We start from the raw sequence: 23,385 nt of genomic DNA, 5'->3' as shown, positions 1-23,385 counted from the left end.
AAACCCAAAGCTATTTACTCTGCTTTCCGTGGAGCAGACATTAAGGCATCAGGTTTCCTACACATCTCTTCAAGACAAACAGGACAGAACAAATCCCTCTTAAAGGCGTATCTCATCACAGCAGGAACCATTAACAAATTAATAAATATTTAGATGGATACTTTCATCACCATTGCATACAGGGCTACTGACCAAATGCTGGAAAGTAGAATTGAATAGTTAGATGTTGGATGGATACAGTGGGCCAGAGGGCCTCTTTCTGTGCTATAAAAACTTTATACCTCTCTGACTCTGTTTCCATGTGTTTTGTGGGAATAATTGCTTCCAAAGGACTATTCAAAGAAGAACAATCGAATTCTTCCCAAGTCCTAGCTAATACTTTTCCCTCAAGCAGCATTGCTAATGGCCATATTATCTCTAATCATTTATCTTATTGTTTGTGGGAGCTCACTGGGCACAAATTTGTTGCTACGTTTCTTATAATTGTGAACAGACTCAAGAGTATTTCATTAATTATAAAGCACTTTGGGATGTCCTAAGGTTGTAGAAGATGCTATAGAAATGCAGTCTCTTTTTTAACGCCATCAATAAGAATTAAATATCCTTTTAATTAATGGTCATTTAACCTATATTCATTTAAAGATTCTCTAATTTCAGTACTTCCTGTCCCGCAGGAGTCAGTGAAAATGCATTAAATGTACCAATCCATTCTTGCACAAGAATCTGATAAAGATCAATGATGCTGGTAGCCTTTTGCAGCAGTAATATCAGTGCATCGGGTCACACGGTGACCAGGAGTGCAGCAGATGGAAAGCATGCTGATGATTGAACTGTTCCTCAGCTGTTATTATGGCAGAGTTTTAGTGCAGATTGGCCTTGACTGTGCCAGGAGCTCCGCCTTTGCAGAAATTCTTGCCTGAGGCACAGAGACAAGTGATTTTGGGTCCTGCTCACTCCTGAACAGTGCTAAACAAGTGTGGTGTTCTCTTGGGTTGGTTGGCTGAAGTCTTTTTAATGAATGCTGCTTGAAGCATGGATTTAAGTGAGGTAATAAATTTTATTGCTTTATTATGATATTGGTGTTGTCAGATAGTGGTATGTTTATTTGTCATTGTCTTTTTTGTAAAGTGTGGGAATTGCATTTATTTCCATTTCATTGTAGCTTTCATTTTCTGTTCCACATTTACTTGCTGTTTCCCTTCCCATAATGAATGTGCTGAAACAAGCTGATGTTGTAACCTCAAGTGCTTACTGGGTGTTAATTTGTCTGGTGTCAGCCGTGGTCAATGGTCCCAATCTTATGAATTAGAAGTTGGGAATTCAAGCTCCATTGTAGAAACTTGACCACATCTTCTGCTGTTGCACTGAAGAAGGACTGCACTGTTGGGGGTGCTGACAAGTTAACCAAGGCACCATTGCACCTTTAGTAGGCATAAAAGATCACCAGAAGTAAACACAAGAGGAACTCTACCTGGCTCACACCTATCTCTAAACCAAAATCACTGTAATAAATGATACAATTATTCATCGTATTACTTCTGTGGAACCATACTGGATGCAAAATGACTGCTGAATATCCCTACATTCCAAAAATGGCTAAACTTCAAAAGAACTTAATTGTCTCCAAAGTGCTTTCGAATGACCTGAAGTTTTTTTGCACTAATTAGAGATGGCTGATAAGAACTTGGTTTATCACTCATCACTCCAACCAAAGGCAGTCCTGCACTCACTCACTGCTACAATGAAATCTCAGGCTGGATAATGTAGTTATATCTCTAAGATAGTACTCCAAATCACAGCCTTCTGACAGCATGTCAGAAATGATAATGCTACCAGCGAAAATTAGAAAAAGGTATTAGAAATCAAGGTTGAGAAATGGCGAAGCAAATCCTTTTATTCAAAGTAATTATTTATATTCCATTGTTAGAAAAATAGCTCAGTGAAAAATACTGAAGGGCTGATAATATATTTGTGTAAAATAATTGTGCTATGGAATTCTCTCAGGCCATAGAGTCACAGAGATGTACACCACGGAAACAGACCCTTCACTCCAATTTGCCCATGCCAACCAGATATCCCTACCCAATCTAGTCCCATTTGCCAGCACTTGGTCCATATCCTTCTAAACCCTTCCTATTCAGATGCCTTTTAAATATTGTAATTGTACCAGCCTCCACCACTTCCTCTGGCAGCTCATTCCATACACACACCACCTTCTGTGTGAAAACGATGCCCCTCAGTTCCCTTTTAGATCTTTCCCCTCTCATCCTAAACATACGTCCTTTAGTTCTGGACTCCCCCATCCCAGCAAAAAGACCTTATTTATTTACCCTATCCATGTCCCACATGATTTTATAAACCTCTATAAGGTCATCCCTCATCCTCCAACGATACAAGATTTGCTTTGTCACAACCCTGGGATATTGTGTTCTTTTTTCAAGCATTCTTGATCTAAACAAGAAACAGCCTTGGAGTATTGTGGTAGGGACTGGGCTTGAGAATGGGAGAGGGCCAGAGCCAGCAGATACCAGTGGAGAGGTGAAGCTAGATACAGTGTAAATTGGGTAAAATCAGAGTTTGGGACATGAAGACGGAAGCATTAAAGGGTTTGTATCTTCTGCAACAAAACATCTTTGATAGTCTTAGAGTCGATGTAAATGAGCATACAAAATAGGAGCAGAAGAAGAAAATTCAGCCACTTGAGCCTGCTCTGCCGTTCATGAAGATTTATAGCTGATCTGTTTGTGTATTGAGTTTCACATTCCCATCTGCCTTTGTCATCCCTTGATTCCCCTGCCTAATAACACTCAATTAGCATTAACTTTAAAAATATTCAATAACCTAGCTTCCGCCGCAGAGTATTCCAGCGTTACAAAACTCTTAAAAGAATTCTCCTCATCTTTGTCCTAAAAGGGTTACCTCCAATTTTAAAACAGTGCTGCCTAGATCTGGATTTATTCACAAAAGGAAGCATCCTTTCCATGTCCACCTTGTCAAGATCATTTAGGATCTTCGAAACTTCTACCAAATTGTTCTTCACACTTCTCAACTCCAGTGGAGAAGCAAGGCCAGCCTGTCCAACCTATCTTGATAAGACAACTTATTCATTCCAGGGATGAATCTAGTAAGCCTTCTCTGAACTGCCTACAATGCATTTACATTCTTGCATAACCAAAACTATTATTCCAGAAGTGGTCTGATCTGTGACCTCTATGTAACAGTTTGTGGGGCCAGGAGAGAAAATATTGGCATGGCAGCCATTTTTTTGGGCCTGTCAAGACCCATTAAGATTCCAAAATGACATCCATACTATACATGCATAATTCTCGCATAAAGTACTCTGGATGTTATATTGATAAGGAGTTATCACATGTTCACCTAATGTTGGTTGCAGAACAGATGATGGTGCCCAGCAGTGTGAACTGCTGAAATGCTAATTTGAGGCAAGGACTGGTATTTTGGAGCTCCATGCTCCGCTCTACGCCTTTCTTAACCCTCCAAAGCTGAGCATATGTTCAATAGTGTGAAGGACCGTTGAGGGTGAATGGCTGTAGGGAGGATACTGTAGTAGCACAGGGTCTTTGAGGAACTGACTTTATTATGAAGCAGGAGTGTGGTGATGTCCTAGAAGCCATTTTACACAATGATATCAAAGATTTGATGACAGTAAGCTGAGATTTCAAAACAACATTCTGAGTTTCCACTGCAGTTCTGAGATATTGAGTGGAGCCTGCTAGGAGGTTTGCTTGTGTGGTTGGGGACATTTTAAACTACTTTAGTGGGTGATGGGGCACAGAGTGAATGTAAATGATTAGATTAAATTAGTTTAGGTACAGTTTGGAAACGGGCTCTTTGGCCCAACGAGTCCACACTGACGCTCTGAAGAGTAACCCATTCCCCTACACTTACCTCTGACTAATGCACTTAACAATATGGACAACCTAGCATGGCCCATTCATCTTTGATTGTGGGAGGAAACCAGAGCACCCAGAGGAAACCCATGCAGACGCGGGGAGAATGTCTGTATGGAGTTTGCACAGTCGCCCGAGGTGGGAATTGAACCTGGGTCCCTGGCACTGTGAGGCAGCAGTGCTACCCACTGAGCCACTGTGCTGCCCCCAAGTTGGGAACAAAGTTTAATCAGATATAGAATGAATACTGGGACAGCCCAGTAAACAAAAAAGACATGGGCATGATAAGACACATGGGAAGACTGAAAAACTAAATTTTAATGCAAGGAGCCTGACTAATAAGGTAGATGAGCTTAGACCATAGAATAGCACGTGGGAATATGATATTGTGGCAGTCACTGAGAAATGGTTGAAGGAATGGTAGGACATTCTAGAGGATTCCAGAGTCCCAATTTTTTCTTAAAACAAAGAAGGAAACCCTGTGAGGAGTTGTCTCACTCATTAACCTTGGAGTTAGCTCCGAATATTGTAATTTCTGTTGCTGCTTTGTGTATGAGAGAGAGTCAGAGAGAGCTGGCGGAAGAAGCCTTTTGCAGATGGCGTGGACCAGCACTATGAACAGCAGGTACAACAGTTTGGAGGAGAACCCTGAAGAGTATTTCTTCATCACAAGAGCTTCCTTCTTAAAGAAACCTCAAGTTAAACTCAAACTGTATTAACCTGAAGAGTGGCAGGTCAAGGAAGAGGCCTACAGTGGCACTGACTGCGGCAGCAACGCCAGGATGAGTTGGACACAGCTCCATCCCAGCCGGGGGTGTCCTGGAGAGCAACGATCAGGTCCAGGGCTGGCTCGCCCAACCCGAACGCACAGACTGAGCTGAAGCTCCAATTCCGCAGTTAAGCCCAGGCGCTGGATGGAGCAGCAGCATTGGTGAAAAAGACGGACTGCAGACCAGTGGCAGCGTCAGATGGGGAGCAGGAGTTACGGAACCCACACATCCCCAGACCGTAGCTCCAGCTTGGACACAGCAGTGGCGGGAGTGGCAGCAGCAGAGGCCTGTGACTGAGACCCCAGAGCCCATTACAGAGACCCCAGTCAATGTCAAGCAGTGACTGGAGGAGCAGAAGGGGAGGAAGGAGAAGAAGAAAGAAAGATGAAGTCTATTGCAGTAAGATCCTGCATTATATTCAGTGTTTCAAGATGGCATAAGAATGTAGTGACATTTTGCATATAACACACAAGAAAACATTTTATACTTTTTTATGTACATGTGGCAACAAATCTAAATCTATAGAAGTTTAAGGTGTGATTGGGGGTGATGTAAGAGAGATGGGGGGATTGCATTGTTGATAAAGAAGGCCATCACTGCAGTAATGAGGAAGGATGTCTTAGAAGACTCTTCACCTGAGGCCATCTGAGTAGAACTTAGAAATTTGCAAAAAGAGTGATTACTTTGCTGCAAACATCCCAATAGAGAGAATTAGATGAGGAGGCAAGGTGTAAGAGGGTAAGGGCTATTGTAATAGGGGATTTCAACTTTGCTAACATTAACTGGGATCTCCTCCGTGTGAAAGGATTCTTTAAAGTGACTGCAGGAGAATGTTTTGTGCCAGTACACAGATAGTCCTGCTCGAGATGGGGTAGTGCTTGACCTAATCCTAGGGAGTGAAGTCAGTCAGGTGGTTGAAATGTCAGTGAGTAAACATTTTGAGATAGTGACCATAACTCTGAAAGTGTCAAAGTCATTATGGCAAGGGATAAGAACAGTGCAGAAGTTTTCTCTAAACTGGGGAAAGGCTAATTTCAAAGTCATTAGACAGGATCTGCCAAACATAAACTGGGAATAGCTACTTGTGGGTAACAGCTACTATGTTTGGAAAGTGGGAGTCTTTCAATACTAGTATTATGAGAGTCCAGGACCAGCGTGTTCTACTAAGAGTGGAGGGCAAAGGCAGCAAGTCCAGGGAATCCTGGATGTCAAGAGTTTGAGAAAGAGAAAAACAGAGAAGCAAATGTTAGATACATAGCATTAAATGCAGAGGAGGCCCTTCAAAAGTATAGAGAGTGTAATGCGGGGGATGGTGCTTAAAAAACAATGTCTGACATTTCTGTCTTTGTCTGCTAGCCATGACTCCTTGATTGGGGCAGTTACTCAGTGAACTTATATTCTATGAGGTCCACCTGACTGACCTCGTTACAATCACTACAATCTACACGGTGTCGAGACTTGGTGTGACAGAGTTATACAGCATTGAAACAGGCCATTCGGCCCACCATGTCTTTGTGACCAATGAACACTATATTATATTAATCCCATTTACCTGCACTCGGTTCCCAGCCTACTATGCTCTGGTATATTAAATACTCACTCAGATGTTTCTTACATATTGCAAGAGTACCTGCCTCCACCACTCTCTGTCAGGTTGATTTCAAGTTGAAAGTATAGAAATAGAAAGTATTAGATAGCCTTCAAGTCCTAACATTGGAACTATAGAGTGTGTGTGGATGTGCTGTGTTACAACACACAAAAAAAAGAGGCTGAATGCCAGGTAAAGTGTTCAAGGTTAAATTGATAGATTAATGTTGGGGAAGGCAGTCAAAGAATGAAGAACAAATGTGGTTTCAATCACACTCTACAAAAGATGCATTGTTTAGAGGAATTCATGTGTGTTCTTACATGAGCAACAGTATCTATGGTGACTGCTGACTTATGTTTGACCCTGGGAGAAAGTGCGCACTGTAGATGTTGGAGTGTGGTGCTGGAAAAGCACAGCAGGTCAGGCAGCATCCAAGGAGCAGGAGAATTGATGTTTCGGGCAAGAGCCCTTCATCAGAAATGAGGCTTGTGGGCCGGGGGAGCTGAGAGATAAATGGCAAGTACGCTGAGAGTGTGATAGGTAGATGGAGGTGGGGGTAATGGTAATAGGTGGGAAGAAAGATGGACGGGTAGGAGAGTCATCAGGGCAGTGCTGAGTTGGGAGTTTGGATCTGGGATAAAGTGGGGGGAGGGGATATGACAAAACAGGTGAAATCTACATTGGTGCCATGTGGTTGGAGGATCCTAAGGCAGAAGATGATGCGTTCTTCCTCAAGACGTCAGGTGGTAAAGGTTTGGCGATGGAGGAGGCCCAGGACCTGCATGCCCTTGGCAGAATGGGTGGGGGAGTTGAAGTGTTTGGCCATGGGGCAATGGGGTTGGTTGGTGTGGATGGCCTGGAGATGTTCTCTGAAGTATTCTGCAATTGGACATCCTGTCTGCCCAGTGTAGATGAGACCGCATCGGGAGCAATGGATGCAGTAAATGACATGTGTGGAAGTGCTGGTAAAACCCTGATGGATGTGGAAAACCCCTTTGGGACCTTGGACGGAGGTGAGGGGGTAGGTGTGGGCACAGGTTTTGCAATTTCTGTGCTGGCAGGGGAAGGGGCCGGGAGGGGAGGATGGGCTTATTGGGGGCGTGGACCTGACAAGAAAGTTGCGGAGGGAATATGGATAGGGGTAGGGAGGGAAATATATGTCTGGTGGTGGGGTCCATTTGTAGGTGGCAGAAATGGCAGAGGATGATGCGATGTATACGGAGGTTGGTGGGGTGGAAGATGAGGACCATGGGGGTGCTGTCCTTGTTGCGGTTGGAGGAGTGGGTGCGAGAGCGAAGGTTTGGGAAGCAGATGAGATGCACCAGAGGGCATCATCGACCATGTGCAAGGGGAAATTGCAGTCTTTGAAGAAGGAGGCCATCTAGTGTGTTCTGTGGTGAAACTGGTCCTCCTAGGAGCAGATGCAGTGGTGACGGAGGAATTGGGAATAAGGGATAGCATTTTTACAGGTAGCAAGGTGGGAGGAGGTGTAATCCAGATAGCTGTGGGAGTCAGTGAGTTTGTAGAAGATGTCTGTTGAGTCGGTCACTGTTGATGGAGATGGAGAGGTCCAGGAAGAGGAGGGAGGTGTCCAAGATGGTCCAGGTGATATTAAGGTCGGAGTGGAGTGCATTGGTGAAGTTGATGAACTGTTCAAACTCCTCGTGGGAGCACGAGGTAGTGCCAATGCAGTCATCAATGTAGTGGAGAAGAGGTGGGGAGTGGTGCCGGAAGATGGATTGTTCCACATACCAGACAAAGAGACAGGCATAGCTGGGCCCATGTGGATGTCCATGGCTACCCCTTTCATCTGGAGAACATCTCAGAAACACCCACACCAACTAACCCCACCGCCCTTGCCCGAACACTTCAACTCCTCTCCCACTCCGCCAAGGACACGCATGTCCTGTGCTTTATTGCCACACCCTAACCACCTGATGCTTGGATGAAGAACGCATCATCTTCTGCCTTGTGACCCTCCAACCACATGGCATCAATGTGAATTTCACCAGTTTCCTCATTTGTTCTCCCCCCACCTTATCCCAGATCCAAGCTCCCAACTTGGCACCACCTCATGACCTGTCCTACCTGTCCATCTTCCTTCCCACCTATCCGCTCCACACCCCCCACCTACATCTACCTGTCACATTCCCAGCTACCTTCCCCCCAGCCCTACCCTCTTTCATTTATCTCTTATCTCCCCCCCCCAACTCTCATTCCTGATGAAGGGCTCTTGACCGAAATGTCGATTCTCCTGCTCCTCGGATGCTGCCTGAGCTTTTCCAGCACACACTCTTGATTTATTGTTGACCATGACTTGTTCAATGACTATTTCTACTGAGTTTGATAGAGCAATCTTTGCAAAAAAAATTCCTCATGCAATCTATTCTCTACATGGAGCAAAGCTCGGAAAGTGGGTAGGCGGCCGATCAGCTATGATCTCATCAAAGGAGAAACAAGTTGTTGCTGCTGTGCTGTGTTCCTGTGAAATCAGAAACTAAAATGCTGTAAAAGTGCAGCAGGTCAGAGGCATCCTTAGAGGGAACAGGCAATTGATGGTTCAGAGTGAGTCCTTAAACTAAACTGAAGGGTGTGAAAAAGGAAAAGAGAGAAATATAAAATGTAAATAGGAATGACAAAGCATCATTCCAATGATAAAACTGATCCATTTCAGCCAAATAAAAGAAAGAAACAGTGATAAATAGAAGGCGGAAACAGATGCTGAAATAGAGGGAAAGCTAAGGAAAACAAGGGAAGGTATGAGAGTGTGGAAACCACCTGATTAATAAAACACCTGGTTCATGGTGAAAGCATGGGTGATAGGCCTAATGTGGTTGAGTGCCTTGTCAACCACAGTGGGCGGGAAATCACGGTTTTGGAAGAAGGAAGCCATGTCAGCAGGAAGGTGGTATCATCTGAACAGATGTGATGTAGGCGCAGGAACTGGGAGAATGGGATGGAGTCCTTCCAGGACGTGGGATAGGAAGAACTATAGTGAAGGTGGCTGTGGGAGTCAGTGGCTTTGTAGTGGATGGCAGTGGAAGGTTTATTCCCCCATATGGAGACAGAGTGGTCAGGGGAAGGAAGGGAAATGTCCGAAATGGACAGTGTAAAAGTTATAGAGAGGTGGAAATTGGAGGCAAAGTGAACACACTTTTCAAGGTCTAGGCAGGAGCATGAAACAGTCATTGATGTATCGAGAAAAAGAGTTGTGGGAGGAGACCAGTGTTAGACTGGAGTTCAACACGTTTAAATTGTGAACCCATTCCTACCCTTTCTTTTAGCTTTGCTTGTTGCATTCTCTGTCACCCTGTCTCCCCTTCCCCCGCCTCAGTGCGACTGTTCTTTCAAGTCTGGCATTGTTCTGCCCTTCTCAATTTTTAATCACTTAATCTGAACTATCAACCATCCCCAGCATTCTAACCACATGGCATCAATGTGAATTTCACCAGTTTCCTCATTTGTTCTCCCCCCACCTTATCCCAGATCCAAGCTCCCAACTTGGCACCACCTCATGACCTGTCCTACCTGTCCATCTTCCTTCCCACCTATCCGCTCCACACCCCCCACCTACATCTACCTGTCACATTCCCAGCTACCTTCCCCCCAGCCCTACCCTCTTTCATTTATCTCTTATCTCCCCCCCCCAACTCTCATTCCTGATGAAGGGCTCTTGCCCGAAATGTCGATTCTCCTGCTCCTCGGATGCTGCCTGAGCTTTTCCAGCACACACTCTTGATTTCCCCCCCCCCCCCCACATTGCATAAAAGCTGCCCCCTCCACAATTCACTTTAGCTCTCATGAAGAGTTGAAACGTTAGCTTGCTTTCTCTCTATCGTTAAAATTCACACAACACCAGGTTATAGTCCAGCAGATTTATTTGGAAGCACTGGCATTTGGAGCGCTGCTCCTCCATCAGGTGGTTGTGGAGTACGTATCTCTGTTTTGCTTGTCCTAGGATGGATGTGTTATCCCAGCTGGAGTGGTGTCCTTCACATTCATCTTCAGACAAGCCAAATAGAGAATTCCTAGAAGCATGGCACTCCAACCGGAATTCTATCAGCAAACACATTGACTTGGATCCCATTTACCACACCCTGAGAAAAAGAACCGGAAATGATATCACCACACGAAATGGCATCACCAACCCAAGGAAATCTAAACACATAAATAAAAACCGGGCCATACCACAAGTGCTTCACTGGGGGCTCACTGATGATGTTACCTAGTATGGTGACGAAACATCTGAAAATGAACCTTACAGCTCAGCGAGCAAACTTACATCCCAAACCTCAACCTGAGTTACAAATCTTCTCAAAACTCACTATGTGTTTATGATTTTTGATTAAAAAATCAGAATTGATTTTAGCTTTCTGCTGGGATCTGTGACTGGGAGTTCAAATCGCTATGTGATATGATAGTATATCAAAGAAAGCACTCTGGTAGTCTATTCTAATCTAACTAGTGGCCAACTCCATTCCTAGACTTGAGAGTTCAGTATTCAAGCAAGAGTTCAAATGGATTCAGTGCTATAATTGAAAGTAGAGAGCCTTTCATCTCTACAGATCCTGACGTGTGGTTCTCAATTGGAAGCAAGCTATGATTCAAACTTTGTTTTGCACCCTGAATTTGTGTCAATTTGCCATCATGTAAAACCCAGCAGATATCTAAACCTTATGGTGTAAAAACGCAGCAGATAGCCAGATTCCATTGTGTAAAATCCCTTTAGACAGCTGCACACCATTGCATTTATGTCCAGTTGTTAGCATTTCTAATCATAGCCATAGGGTTTATTGATTCATTCTCACTAGCAGTATTCTATGAGTAAGCAATCAGTACATTGGCGAAAGTGGGTACTGCAGATGCAGGAGATTAGAGTCAAGATTAGAGTAGTGCTGGAAAAGCACAGGTCTGGCAGCTTTCGAGGAGCAGTAAAATCGACGTTTGGGCAAAAGCCCTTCATCAGGAATGAGGCTGGGAGCCTCGGGGGTGGAGAGATAAATGGGAGGGGGGAGTGGAGCTTGGGGGAAAGCTAACTGAGAGTGAAATAGGTGGATGGAGGTGGGGGTAAAGGTAATAGGTCGGAGAGGATGGTGGAGCAGATAGGTACATTGTCCTTCACCTTGTTCCTCGGGCAACGTGTAAAGTCATTGCAAAGATCAAAATCTGAATGTTGTTGTTAATGGATCTGGTGGGTGAATCAATAGAAAAAACAACCTTTTGTCAGTATTCCCCAGAAGTTAGCTTTGATGACTGGGAAATGTTTTCAGCTGAAAGTTTTTAATGAGGAATAGATTAGTGAGCTGAGTGAGTCATAGTAAGGGTCTCACTAAGTCAAGCCACTGAAGGTGGGGGCTGTCAAGCAAGGGACCACGCTGGCTGGTTAATCACCTCGGAAACAATTGGGCAGTGCTATTTTGTACACGTCATTCTGACCAGACCCCAAGTGAAGTTCCCCAATTCATTGCGGTTCCAGATGGGATTTCCAAAAACTATTAAGTTCCCGGGTGAGGAGGAAAAAATTGGCTCTCCTGCTTTATTACCTCACGCCTTTGTTGGTTACAACAAGGTTAGTTTTAAAATAATACCTACTCTTGTGGATAACCTGCTCCCAGACCACATGTACTTCTGTTTTAAAAAGTGCCAGTGTTAAAAAAAAAGGCTTTCTTCGAATTAACAAAAGAAGAGAGTTTATTAATTACTGTACATAAGAAGAAATACTAATATGACACACATATACCTGAATTGGCAATAAAAGGTGAATCGAAATAGATAAAAGTTTAAAAAAAATGCACATCAGTCTCTGAATTGTGCAAGACGAGTGGATAGTTGAAGGTTATGGCTGTTGCAGTGGAGATTACCAGTAGTGTTGATGTTGTTAGTTGAACAATAACTTTCATGGTCCTTGCTTTTTCAGATTGTTGAGATTCTGTAATTCTGATTCCTTTTAATCTGATTGAATTTCAGTGTTCATGGTGAGGTGGAGTCTTTTGTGCTGGAAGGGCAGTGTCTCATTATCCCCTTCAGAATTCAGCAGCTTCCTGGACTCACTATCAAGTTCAATAATTTTAGGACTTTAGTACTTTTTCCCATATCCTTACCCCCAACCCTTACATACCAAGGTTACATTCCTTGCATATTAATGAACCAAAACTAGCAAAACCATTTTAAAAGATGAAAGACTTAATCTAAGTTTGTTTAATATATTTCAGCCACATGACACTGTAACCTTTTGCTATAAATTCTGTGTCTTATGGTCTTACTCCACAACCACCTGATGAAGGAGCGACACTCTGAAAGCTAGTACTTCCAAATAAACCTATTGGACTATAACCTGGTGTTGTGTGATTTTTAACTTTGTACACCCCATCTAACAGTGGCACTTCCAAATCAAATCCTTACATACCAGGCCTTGTCATCACATGGGCTGCTACAATGCACACATTGTCAGCTACTAATAGTCCCTATTAGCAGCTGTTCATTCTCCCACACTGACCTTTATCCAGTCCTTTACCCATCCTACTGATTTTCTCGCTCTTTGGGATCTATCTCTACCTATTGTTTACTCCTCCCCCCTCCCCACTCCATCTTCTGCATAAATACCAACCTTTTCCTAGTTACCATTAGTTCTGAAGAAGGATCGCTGCACCCAAAACGTTAGCTCTGCTTTCTCTGTACGACCTGCTACGTCTTGGAGTCATAGAGATGGACAAAACAGGCCTAACTTGTCCATGCTGACCAGGTTTCCTTAACTGTATTGAACCAATTTTACTGCGCTCCATAAAATCCCTACAGTGTGGAAACAGGCCATTTGGTTTGGCAAGTCCACACTGACCCTCTGAAGAGTAACCCGCCCAGACCCATTCCCCTACCCTTTTACTCTACATTTATTCCAAGTAATGCACCCAACCAACACATCCCTGATCACTATGGACAATTTAGCATGGTCAATTCACCTAACCTGCACATCTTTGGATTGTGGGAGGAAACCAGAGCACCCAGAGGGAGCCCCCGCAGACACGGGGAGAATGTGCAGACTCCACACTGATAGGCACCTGAGGTTGGAATCGAACATGGGTCTCTGGCGCTGTGAGATAGCAGTGAGATAGCCACCCTCAGCACCCTTATCCATCTAAACCTTTTCTATCCATGTACCTGTCCAAATATCTTTTAAATGTTATAATTGCACCCACCTCTACCACGTCCTTTGGCAGCTCGTTCCATATACACACAACCCTCCATGTGAAAAAGTTGCCGGACAGTTCCTTTTAAATCTTTGCCTCTGACCTTAAACCTATGCCCTCAAAATTTGGGCTCTACTCTACTCGGGAAAAGACGTTGGCCATGTACCCTATCTATGTCCCTTCTGATTTTATAAACCTCTATAAAGTCACCCCTCAGCTTCCTACACTCTGGGGAAGAGGTCCCAGCCCTATCCAGCCTCTCCTTCCAGCCTCAGTGATGTCCTTTTTGCAACTTTTCGAGTTTAATAATCTTTCCTTAGCTATTCCAGCAAATTCTATTTTTGTTTCTGATTTCTAGCATTACTGTTATTTTGATTTTTTGTGGAGTGTTTTGTGACTCTGTTTGCCATTTGTCTGGCTGCTAGCTAGCTGCCTTCTAGTACTCAGGTTCAGAATGTGTCCATGCCTGCAACATGGGGGTGTTTGGCAGCTAATTCTTTGACTATAACCTTCATAGCATTCTAACACTCAAACCAAGGCTGGGACACATGAGAATGTTCACTCCTGCCTATCTACTCCATTAGAGTTGAAACTGGCTTTTAACCTCTGCACTTGTGTATCCCTGGAGGAGAAACTATGTCTGCAGTTTTGGGACATAATCCTCAGTGAGTGGCTTATGGTTGAGCAGGGAGTTGCAACCCCTTTGTTAAATTTGCAGTCACAAGACATCACAGTCAAGTCTGTTTGAAGTTTGTTTGTTATGTTTTGATGTTACAGAACCTTTACCAGCCAACTCTTGAATTTACACTTGCAGTTAATTTTGTCTCTGTAAGCAGTCCTGTTTGAAAAAGCATATTTTGAAATTAGAGGCGAAGGTAGTATTTTGGAGTTCCAACCTGTCGTCATAACAATGTGCTCCATTTCTGTCAGCCATACACAGCAGGATACTAACTCCTGTTCAAAAAACTGATCAAAGCAGAGAAGATCCAAAAACCCTAGCCGTAGGAGTCAAAATTCTGGGGCTGGTCTTTCATCTACAATTCATGTCAATTTCTACTTGTCCAAAATACAATTGCCATATGGCAGTCAGTGTGTTCAAGTGCTAGAGGACTGAATTTAGCAGGGATGATTAACCTCATCTTGTCTTCTTCTGTTAAAACATGAACTGCTGGGATTAACTTCATCTTTCTTTGCTGTGTTTACCTTGCAGGATTCCACGCAGCTGAACCAATACAAGCTGAAGACTGAGATCGGAAAGGTAACTCTATCTAGCAGTCAACTGTTCAAAATTAATTACAATCCAACAGCATGAGTTGGATATATAGCTCTCCTTGATCCATAACTTTCCATATGGATGGGGGTGATGTTGGTGTAGTGATAATGGCTTTGGACGAGTAATCTAGAGGTCCAGATTAATGCTCTACGGATACTGATTTAAATCTCATCTCTGCACCTGCTGGAAGTCATAGTAAATTAATAAGTCTAGAATTGAAATGGTGGCCATGACAATTATTGTTGATTTTTGTTAAAAACCCACAGGGTTAGCCGATGTTCTTTAGGGTAAGGAATCGGCACTCCTCACCCATTCTGGTCTACATGTGACTTCACATTCACTGCAATCTGGTTGCCTCTTAACTGTCCTGAGACATAGCTGTTTTAGTTAAGGGTTGTCATCAAAGTCTGGCCTTGCCCACAACATCCACATACTATCTCAAATATGACTGATATTCACTGAATAAATGATATTACCCTTTTTTGCATTCTGGGTATGAGTTATGATGATTGGGACATTACAAACTGTTTTTAAGAGTTAACCATGCACTCTGTAACTGGATTCAGATGAAGACTACAAGTATCTAAGGAAGCACATTCCTTTCCCTAAATGACAATAAGAAAGCATTTATGTTTTTTGTGCCTGTCTGACAATTTTCATGGCCATTTTCTCTGTTACCAGCCTACAAATGATCAGAGTTATTGAATTATTTGAAAATCTACTGGAATGGAACTTGAAGTTACTGCTAGGTACAAGTCTAATTATAAACTCATGGATCATAGAATTATGCAAAGTGGCTTGGTGGCTCAGTGGTGAGCACTGCTGTCTTACTGCGCCAGGGACCTGGGTTTGATTCCACCCTCTGGCGACTCTCTGTGTGGAGTTTGCACATTCTCCCCGTGTCTGCGTGGGATTCCTCCGGGTGCTCCAGTTTCCTTCCACAGTCCAAAAATGTGCAGGTTAGGTGAATTGGCCAAGGTGAATTTGCCATGCTAAATTGGCCATAGTGTTCAGGGATGTGTAGGTTAGGTGCTTAGGGAAAATGTAAAGCAATAGGGTAGGGGAATGGGTCTGGGTGATTACAATGTAAATCCCAGAGCTTCCTTCAAGTCACTGATCAATCGAAACCTGCATCCCCATTCTGTGATTAAACAGCAATCTAGGTTTGTTCAATACATTGCATCAGTTGCGTGTTGCTTTGGTCTTTTACTATAAGTTCTGTGTCCTATGATCCTGCCCTACTACTACCTGACAAAGGAGTAGTTCTCCGAAAGCTCAAAATAAACCTGTAACCTGGTGTTCTGTGATTTTTAACTGAAACCCAGTTGTACAGTCTTGGTCTGTGTGTGTGGCTTTCCTGTGTACCTTAGTGGTGAATTCTCCGTTTGGTGTTCTGACCAAGTCCTGAACTATGAAAGCAACCACCCCAATACACACAAACGAAGTTGCATCAAGACACTATTCAAAAGGGCCACAACACACTGCAGCACACCAGAACTGCAAAAAGAGGAAGAGGAACACCTATACAAGGTATTCGCCAAAAACGGATATCCTCGCGATTTCATCAACAGATGCCTAAGGGAAAGACAATGGAACGAGGACATGCCGCAACCCAAAGGACTAGCCACACTACCATACATCAAGAACATCTCTGAACTGACAGCCAGACTACTGCGACCACTAGGACTTATAACAGCACACAAACCAACAGCCACACTCAGACAACAACTCACCAGAACGAAGGACCCGATACCCAGCATGAGCAAAACTAATGTAGTGTACAAAATCCCATGCAAGGACTGCACAAAACACTATATAGGACAAACAGGAAGACAGCTAACGATCCGCATCCACGAACATCAACTAGCCACGAAACGACACGACCAGCTATCCCTAGTAGCCACACACACAGACGACAAGCAACATGAATTTGACTGGGAAAACACTACCATTATAGGGCAAGCCAAACAAAGAACAGTCAGGGAATTCCTAGAAGCATGGCACTCATCCACAAACTCCATCAACAAACACATCGACCTGGACCCAAAATACCGGCCACTACAGCGGACAGCTGAAACTGACAACTGGAAGCGGCAGGGACAGGCCACTATAAATGCTGGAGGAAACACCACAGAAGCGCTTCACAGGGGGCTCCCAAGCACTGAGGATGTCACCTAGACAGGGGACGAAATGTTTGCAACAAAAACTTCCAGCTCGGCGAACAGAACCACAGCAACAAGCATCCGAGCTACAAATCTTCTCACAATCTTTGAATATTCAGTGAGCCTCCGAACGAAGATGTTACCTTGTAGGGTGTCGCAATGTCTGAAAATGAACCTTCCAGCTTAGCGAGCAAACCTACATCCAGAACCTCAACCTGAGTTAGAAATCTTCTCAAAACTCACTATAAGGGATGGTCATTTAGGACTGAAATGAGAACAAATAATTCAATAAAGAAAATTGTGAATCTCTGCAATGATGCACACCAGTTGAAAGTATTCCATAATTGAATATACTTAAGGCTGGGCTGGCCAGATGTTTGGTGTCAGGGAATTGAGGGACGTGGGGCACAGGTAAGAAATGAAGTTGGAGTCTAAGGACAGTCATAATGATATTGAATGGCAGAACAGGGTTGACAGGCCGAATGGTACTCTAGTTCATATTTCTTGTGTTCTTGTGAAGATCAAGGAAGATGTTTGAAAATTGTGTGTAAAGACTTGCCATAAACTTAGTTCTGGAAAAATCAAATTGTATGGGCAATATTTGAGATGTGGGATGCCAAATTTATCCAGCGCCGTGAATGGACTGCACTGCTAAGACTGCTTCTCAGGCAGAAAGAGGGACTGAGAATCATGGTGTAAAAACTGAAAGTGCTCAAAGTATCGAGGAACAGAGTTAATGTTCCAAGTCCACAATGACTTCTTCAGAGTCCTGGTGTTCGTTGTCTTGCCTGGAGGAGGGGAGAGCCTCTCCTCACCTTTCAGAATGGTACTCCCCTCAGCTTCTTACATAAGGATAGATGAAAATTGACAAAAATATGTAAAGCCATTTCTTTTCTAGGCAGAAGGAGAATGCTAAAATTTCAGTGAATAATGGACCTTTGAATCTTCCTTCACTTAGCATACTGTGCCACCTGAACCCTTCTCTTCTCCCGTCCACTAGGAGAAGAAGCTTTTTAGAATAAAACATTCCCTTGGACAAAAGTGAATTAATTAAGGAAGGGCAAATGCTATTTAACTAATTTTGATCAGTTTTTAAAAAAAATCCATCTGGTTCCTCCATATTGTTTTATAAGACCATTAGATATCTGAAGAGATTTAGGCCATTAAGCACATCAAGTCTACGCCGCCATTTGATCATGGCTGATATTTTTCTCAACCCCATTCTCCTGCCTTCTCCCAGTAAGTCTTGATCTCCTTACTCATAAAGAACCAATCTAACTTTGTCTTAAGTACACTCAATGGCTTAGTGTCCATAGTCTTCTGTGGCAATGAGTTACATAGATTAACCATCCTCTGGCTGAAGAAATTCCTCCTCATCTCAGTTCTAAAGCAGAGTATAGAGAACTAGGAAGGACATTGGAATGTAGGACCTCAAAGGTAGTTATCTCAGGATTACTACTAGTGCCATGAGTTAGTCAGAGCAGAATTAGCAGTTATATACAGGATGAATACGTGGCTGAAAAGATGGTGTGATGGGGAGAGTTTCAGATTTATGGGGCATTGGGACTGGTACTGGGGGAGGTGGGACGAATACGCTTTGCTGGTATTCACCAAAGAGAAGGAAACGGTGGAGAATGATTCCAGGGAAGGGAGTGTCGAATTTCTAAGCCAAGTTGCTAATAAAAAGGAAGAAGTGTTGTATTTAAAAGTATTAAGGTAGGTATGTCACTGGGTCCTGATAGGATTACATTACATTTACATTACATTACATTACAGTGTGGAAACAGGCCCTTCGGCCCAACAAGTCCACACCGACCCGCCACCCACCCATACCCCAACATTTACCCCTTACCTAACACTACGGGCAATTTAGCATGGCCAATTCACCTGACCAGCATATCTTTGGACTGTGGGAGGAAACCCACGCAAACACGGGGAGAACGTGCAAACTCCACACAGTCAGTCGCCTGAGGCGGGAATTGAACCCGGATCTCCGGCGGTGTGAGGCAGCAGTGCTAACCACTGTGCCACCGTGCCGCCCTATCCCAGGATATTAAGAACAAATTGCTGGAGCATTGACAGACATCTTTGTATCCTCTTTGGCCACAGGTGAGGTCCTAGAGGACTGAAGAGTAGTCAATATTGTCCCATCATTTAAGAAGGATAGCAGGGATAATCAAGGAAATTATAGGTCTGTGAGTAGTAGGGAAATTATTGGAAAAGATTCCCAGGGTCAAGATTTATACGCATTTAGAAGCAAATGGATTTATTAGTGATGGACAGCATAGTTTGTGTGGGGGAGGTTGTGCCTCACTAACTTGATCAAGTTTTTTGAGGAGGTGATAAATATGGTTGATATGGGACAAACAGTTCATGTTGTCTACATGGGGTAAAGTCTTTGACAAGGTTCCTCTTGGCAGACTGGTACAAAAAGTGAGGTCACATGGTATCAGGGGTGAGCTGGCAAGATGGATACAGAACTGGCCTTAGTCATAGGAGACCGAGGGTACTGGTGGAGGGATGCTTTTTGGAATAGATGGTTGTGACTAGTAGTGGTGTTCCACGGGGACCAGTGCTGGGACATTTGCTGTTCATGGACCTCATAAATGATTTGGAGGAAAACATGGCTGCTCTGATTAATGAGTTTGCAATTGATATAAAGATTGGTGGAGTTGCAGATAGTGATGAGAGGATTGTCAGATGATACAGCAGGATATAAATCAGTTGGAGGCGAGGGCAGAAAAAAGGCAGATGGAATTTAATCCAGAAAAATGTGAGGTGATTTATTTTGGAAAGTCAAGTACTGGTGGAAATTATACAATGAATGGCAGAACCCTTAGTATTGATGTGCAGAGGGATCTGGGTGTGCAGGCCCACAGATCACTGAGGGTGGCATTGCAGGTAGATAATATTATAAAGAAAAGGCCTATGGCATGTTTGCCTTCATTGGAAAGAGCATTGATTATGAGGATAGGCAGGTTATGCTGCAACTTTATAGAATTTTAGTTATGCCACACTTGGAATATTGTGTACAGTTCTGGTCACCACACTACCAGGATGCTTTAGAGAGTATACAGAAAAGGTTTACCAGGATGTTGCCTTGTATGGGGGATGTTAGTTATGAAGAGAGGTTGGATAGACTGGGTTTGTTTTCACTGGAATGCAGGAGGTTGAGGACAACCTGATAAAAGTTTACAGGATTGTGAATAGCATGGATAGAGTGGAAAGTGTGAGACTTTTTCCTCTAATAATTGGAGGGGTCAATTATTAGGGGACACAGGGTCAAGGTGCAGAGGGGAAGTTTAAAAGAGATACACAAGGCAAGTTTTTCACACAAAGGGTGGTGAGTGCCTTGAACATGCTACCAGAGGAGGTGTTGGAAGTAGACCCAATAGCAGCATTCAAGAAGCACCTGGACAAATACATGAATGGAGTCTAGATTAGAGTGGTGCAGGAAAAGCACAGCAGTTCAGGCAGCATCCGAGGAGCCTGAACTGCTGTGTTTTTCCAGCACCACTCTAATCTGGACTCTGGTTTCCAGCATCTGCAGTCATTGTTTTTACCTAAATACATGAATGGGAAGGGAATAGACGGATATGGATCCTGTAAGTTAAGTATGGAAGGGAACAAAATGTGTTAGTGCGGGCTTGGAGGGCCGAAGGGCCTGTTTCTGTGCTGTATTGTTCTTTGTTAAAGTGTCATCTCTTCCTTCTGGGGCTGTGCTCTTGTGTCCTCGTCACTCCTACTAGTGGAAATATCTGCTTCATGTCAACTCTACTCAGGCTTCTCCATATTCTGTAAGTTTCGATGAGAACCCCCAGCATCATTCTAAACTTCGAGTATAGATCCAGAGTCCTTAACCCCTCATATGACAAGTCCTTCATCCTTGGGATCATTCTTGTAAACTTCCTTAGATAGGGGGCCCAAAACTGCTCACAATATTCCAAATGCAGTTTCAGTCTGATCAGTGCTTTATGTAGCTTTAGCGGAACATCTCTATTCTTGTCTTCTAGCCTCTTGAAATGAATACTAACATTGCATTTGATTTCTTAACTGCTAACTGAATCTGCATGTTGACCTTAAGAGAATCCTGTACTAGGTCTCCTCAGTCTATTCAGACTTCTGCAGCCTTTCCCCATTTAGAAAATACTTATGCCTCTACTCTTCTTCCTAAAGTTCATAACCTCACACTTTCCCACATTGTATTCCATTTGACAACTCTTTGCCCACTCTCCTAGCCTGTCCAAGTCCTCCTGTAGCTTCCTGGCTCCCTCAATATTACCTGTCCCTCCAACTCTCTTTGTGCCATCTGCAAACGTAGCAACAATACCCTCAGTTCCTTCGTCTGGGTCATTTATGTACATAGCTGTGGTGCCAACAGAGACCCCTACAGTACTTCACTAATTACGGTGGCTCAGGGGTTAACACTGTTGCCTCACAGCACCAGGTACACGGATTCGATTCCAACCTCGGGCAATTGTTTGTATGGTGTTCGCACATTCTCTGTGTGGATTTCCTCCAGGTTTCCTCCCACAGTCCAAAGATGTGCAGGTTAGGTGATTTGGCCATGCTAAATTGCCCTTGGTATTCAGGGATGTGTAGGGTAGGTGCATTAGTCAGGAGTATATGTAGACTAATAGGATAGGGGAATGGGTTACTCTTCAGAGGTTTAGTATGGATCTCTTGGGCCAAATGGTCTGTTTCCACACTGTAGGGATTCTATGATCACTGGGTGCCATCCTGTAAAAGATCCCCTTATTCCCATTTTCTGCCTTCTGCCAGTCAGCCAATCTTCTATCCATGCCAGTACCTTGCCCCCAACACCATGGATTCTTGTTTTATTTATCAACCTTCTGTACGGCCCCACCTTATCAAAGGTCTTCTGGAAATCCAAATAGATCGTACCCACTGGCTGTCCCTCATCTACCTTTCTCATTATCTCCTCAAAGACTTCTAACAAGTTTGTCAGGTATGGCCATCCCTTGACAACACTGTGCTGATTCAGTCCTAATTTACAATGCATTTCCAAGTATTCCACACTCCCATCTTTAATAATGGGCTCTAAAATTTAACCGGCCTATAGTTTCTTGTATTTCCCGCCTCCCTTTTTGAACAGGTGTGTTACATTAGTTATTTTCCAGTCCTCTGGGATCTTCCCTGACCCCAGTGATTCCTGCAAGATTGCCACCAATGCCTCAACGATTGCCTTATCTCCTTCAGAACCCATCATGACCAGGTAATTTATCCACCTCTGATCTATAACCTTCCCCAGCACCTTCTCTTATTGGTGGCCAATACACTCACCTTTGCCCTGTCTCTCTTGAAGTTCAAAAAGGCTACTGGTGTCTTCCACCGTGAAAAATGATGCAAAGCACTGATTTAGTTCCTCCTCCATTTCTTTGTTCCACATTACTTTGCTCACCTCATTTTCCAGTGGTTCAGTGTCACTCTTGCCTCTCTCTTAACTTTTATAAATCTAAATGTATATATATTATATATAAAATGGGGTTACTAATCCAGTGACATTACCACTGTACATTTATCTCTGTGATTGAATTTCTAAATGAGGTTTCTAGATGATTGATGATGGTAATGCTATTGATGTTGTGTAGATGGCATATCAAAACACATTTGATTAAGCACTACACAACAGACTTGGGAGCACAGTTAGAGCTCATTAGTAATAAGGACAGTGGTAACATGGATATGAAATTGGTTGAATGACAGGAATGGAGTAGAGTCATTGAATCCTTACAGTGTGGAAGCAAGCCATTTGGCCCTTTGAGTCCACAGGGACCCTCAGAAGAGCATCCCACCCAGATCCACCCCCTACCCTATCCCTGTGACCCTGCATTTCCCATAGTTAGCCCACCTAGCCTTCACTCCCCTGGACACTCTAGAGCAATATAGTATTGCAATCCACCTGAACTGCACATGTTTGCACTGTGGGAGGAAACTAGAGCTCCCGGAGCAAACTCCATGCAGACATTCACCCAAGGATGAATCAAACCCAGGTCCCTGGCACTGTTAGGCAGCAGTGCTAACTACTGAGCCACTGTGCTGCCTTAGTAGTGATGAACAGTTGTTTTTGGGACTGGAGGAAAGTATACTGTGGGGTTCTCCAGAGGTTGCTACTTGAACCACTGCGTTTCCTGATCTATATTCATGACTCAGCCTTGGATGCACAGGACAAAATTTGCAGATGATACAGAGCTTGAAAGTATTGTGAACTGAGGAGGAGAGTGTAGAATTTCAAAAGGTTATAGACAGTCTATTGGAATGGGCAGGCAGTGACAGATACAGAGTTTAATGCGTAGAAGAGTCAATTGATTTATGTTGGTACAAAGAACACAGATGTTGAAAGTGACAACGCAGTTTGAGAAACTGGGAGAAAGTGATGACTGCAGATGCTGGAGATCAGAGTCAAAGAGTGGCGCTGGAAAAGCACAGCAGATCAGTCAGCATCCGAGGAGCAGGAGAATTGACGTTTTGGGCAT

At 43.6% G+C, this 23,385-nt stretch overlaps 1 protein-coding gene across 13 annotated transcripts in view; it reads left to right on the top strand.

The window, feature by feature from the left end:
- Positions 1-23,385, top strand: part of camkk1a (calcium/calmodulin-dependent protein kinase kinase 1, alpha a) — a 259,555-nt gene that overhangs the window by 138,362 nt on the left and 97,808 nt on the right. For all 13 annotated transcript variants that reach the window (XM_087977564.1, XM_087977554.1, XM_087977557.1 and 10 more), the window contains one exon: positions 14,664-14,711. In XM_087977564.1, coding sequence (XP_087833690.1) covers positions 14,664-14,711 — 48 coding nt within the window. The remainder of the gene's footprint in view (positions 1-14,663; positions 14,712-23,385) is intronic.

The sequence above is a fragment of the Chiloscyllium plagiosum genome, unplaced genomic scaffold, assembly GCF_037043375.1.
Source record: "Chiloscyllium plagiosum isolate Xiang-an unplaced genomic scaffold, Cpla_swu_hap1 HiC_scaffold_31, whole genome shotgun sequence".
NCBI lineage: Eukaryota > Metazoa > Chordata > Chondrichthyes > Orectolobiformes > Hemiscylliidae > Chiloscyllium > Chiloscyllium plagiosum.
The sequence above is the reverse complement of the archived record's forward strand: the minus strand, read 5'-3'. Positions and strand labels throughout refer to the sequence as shown.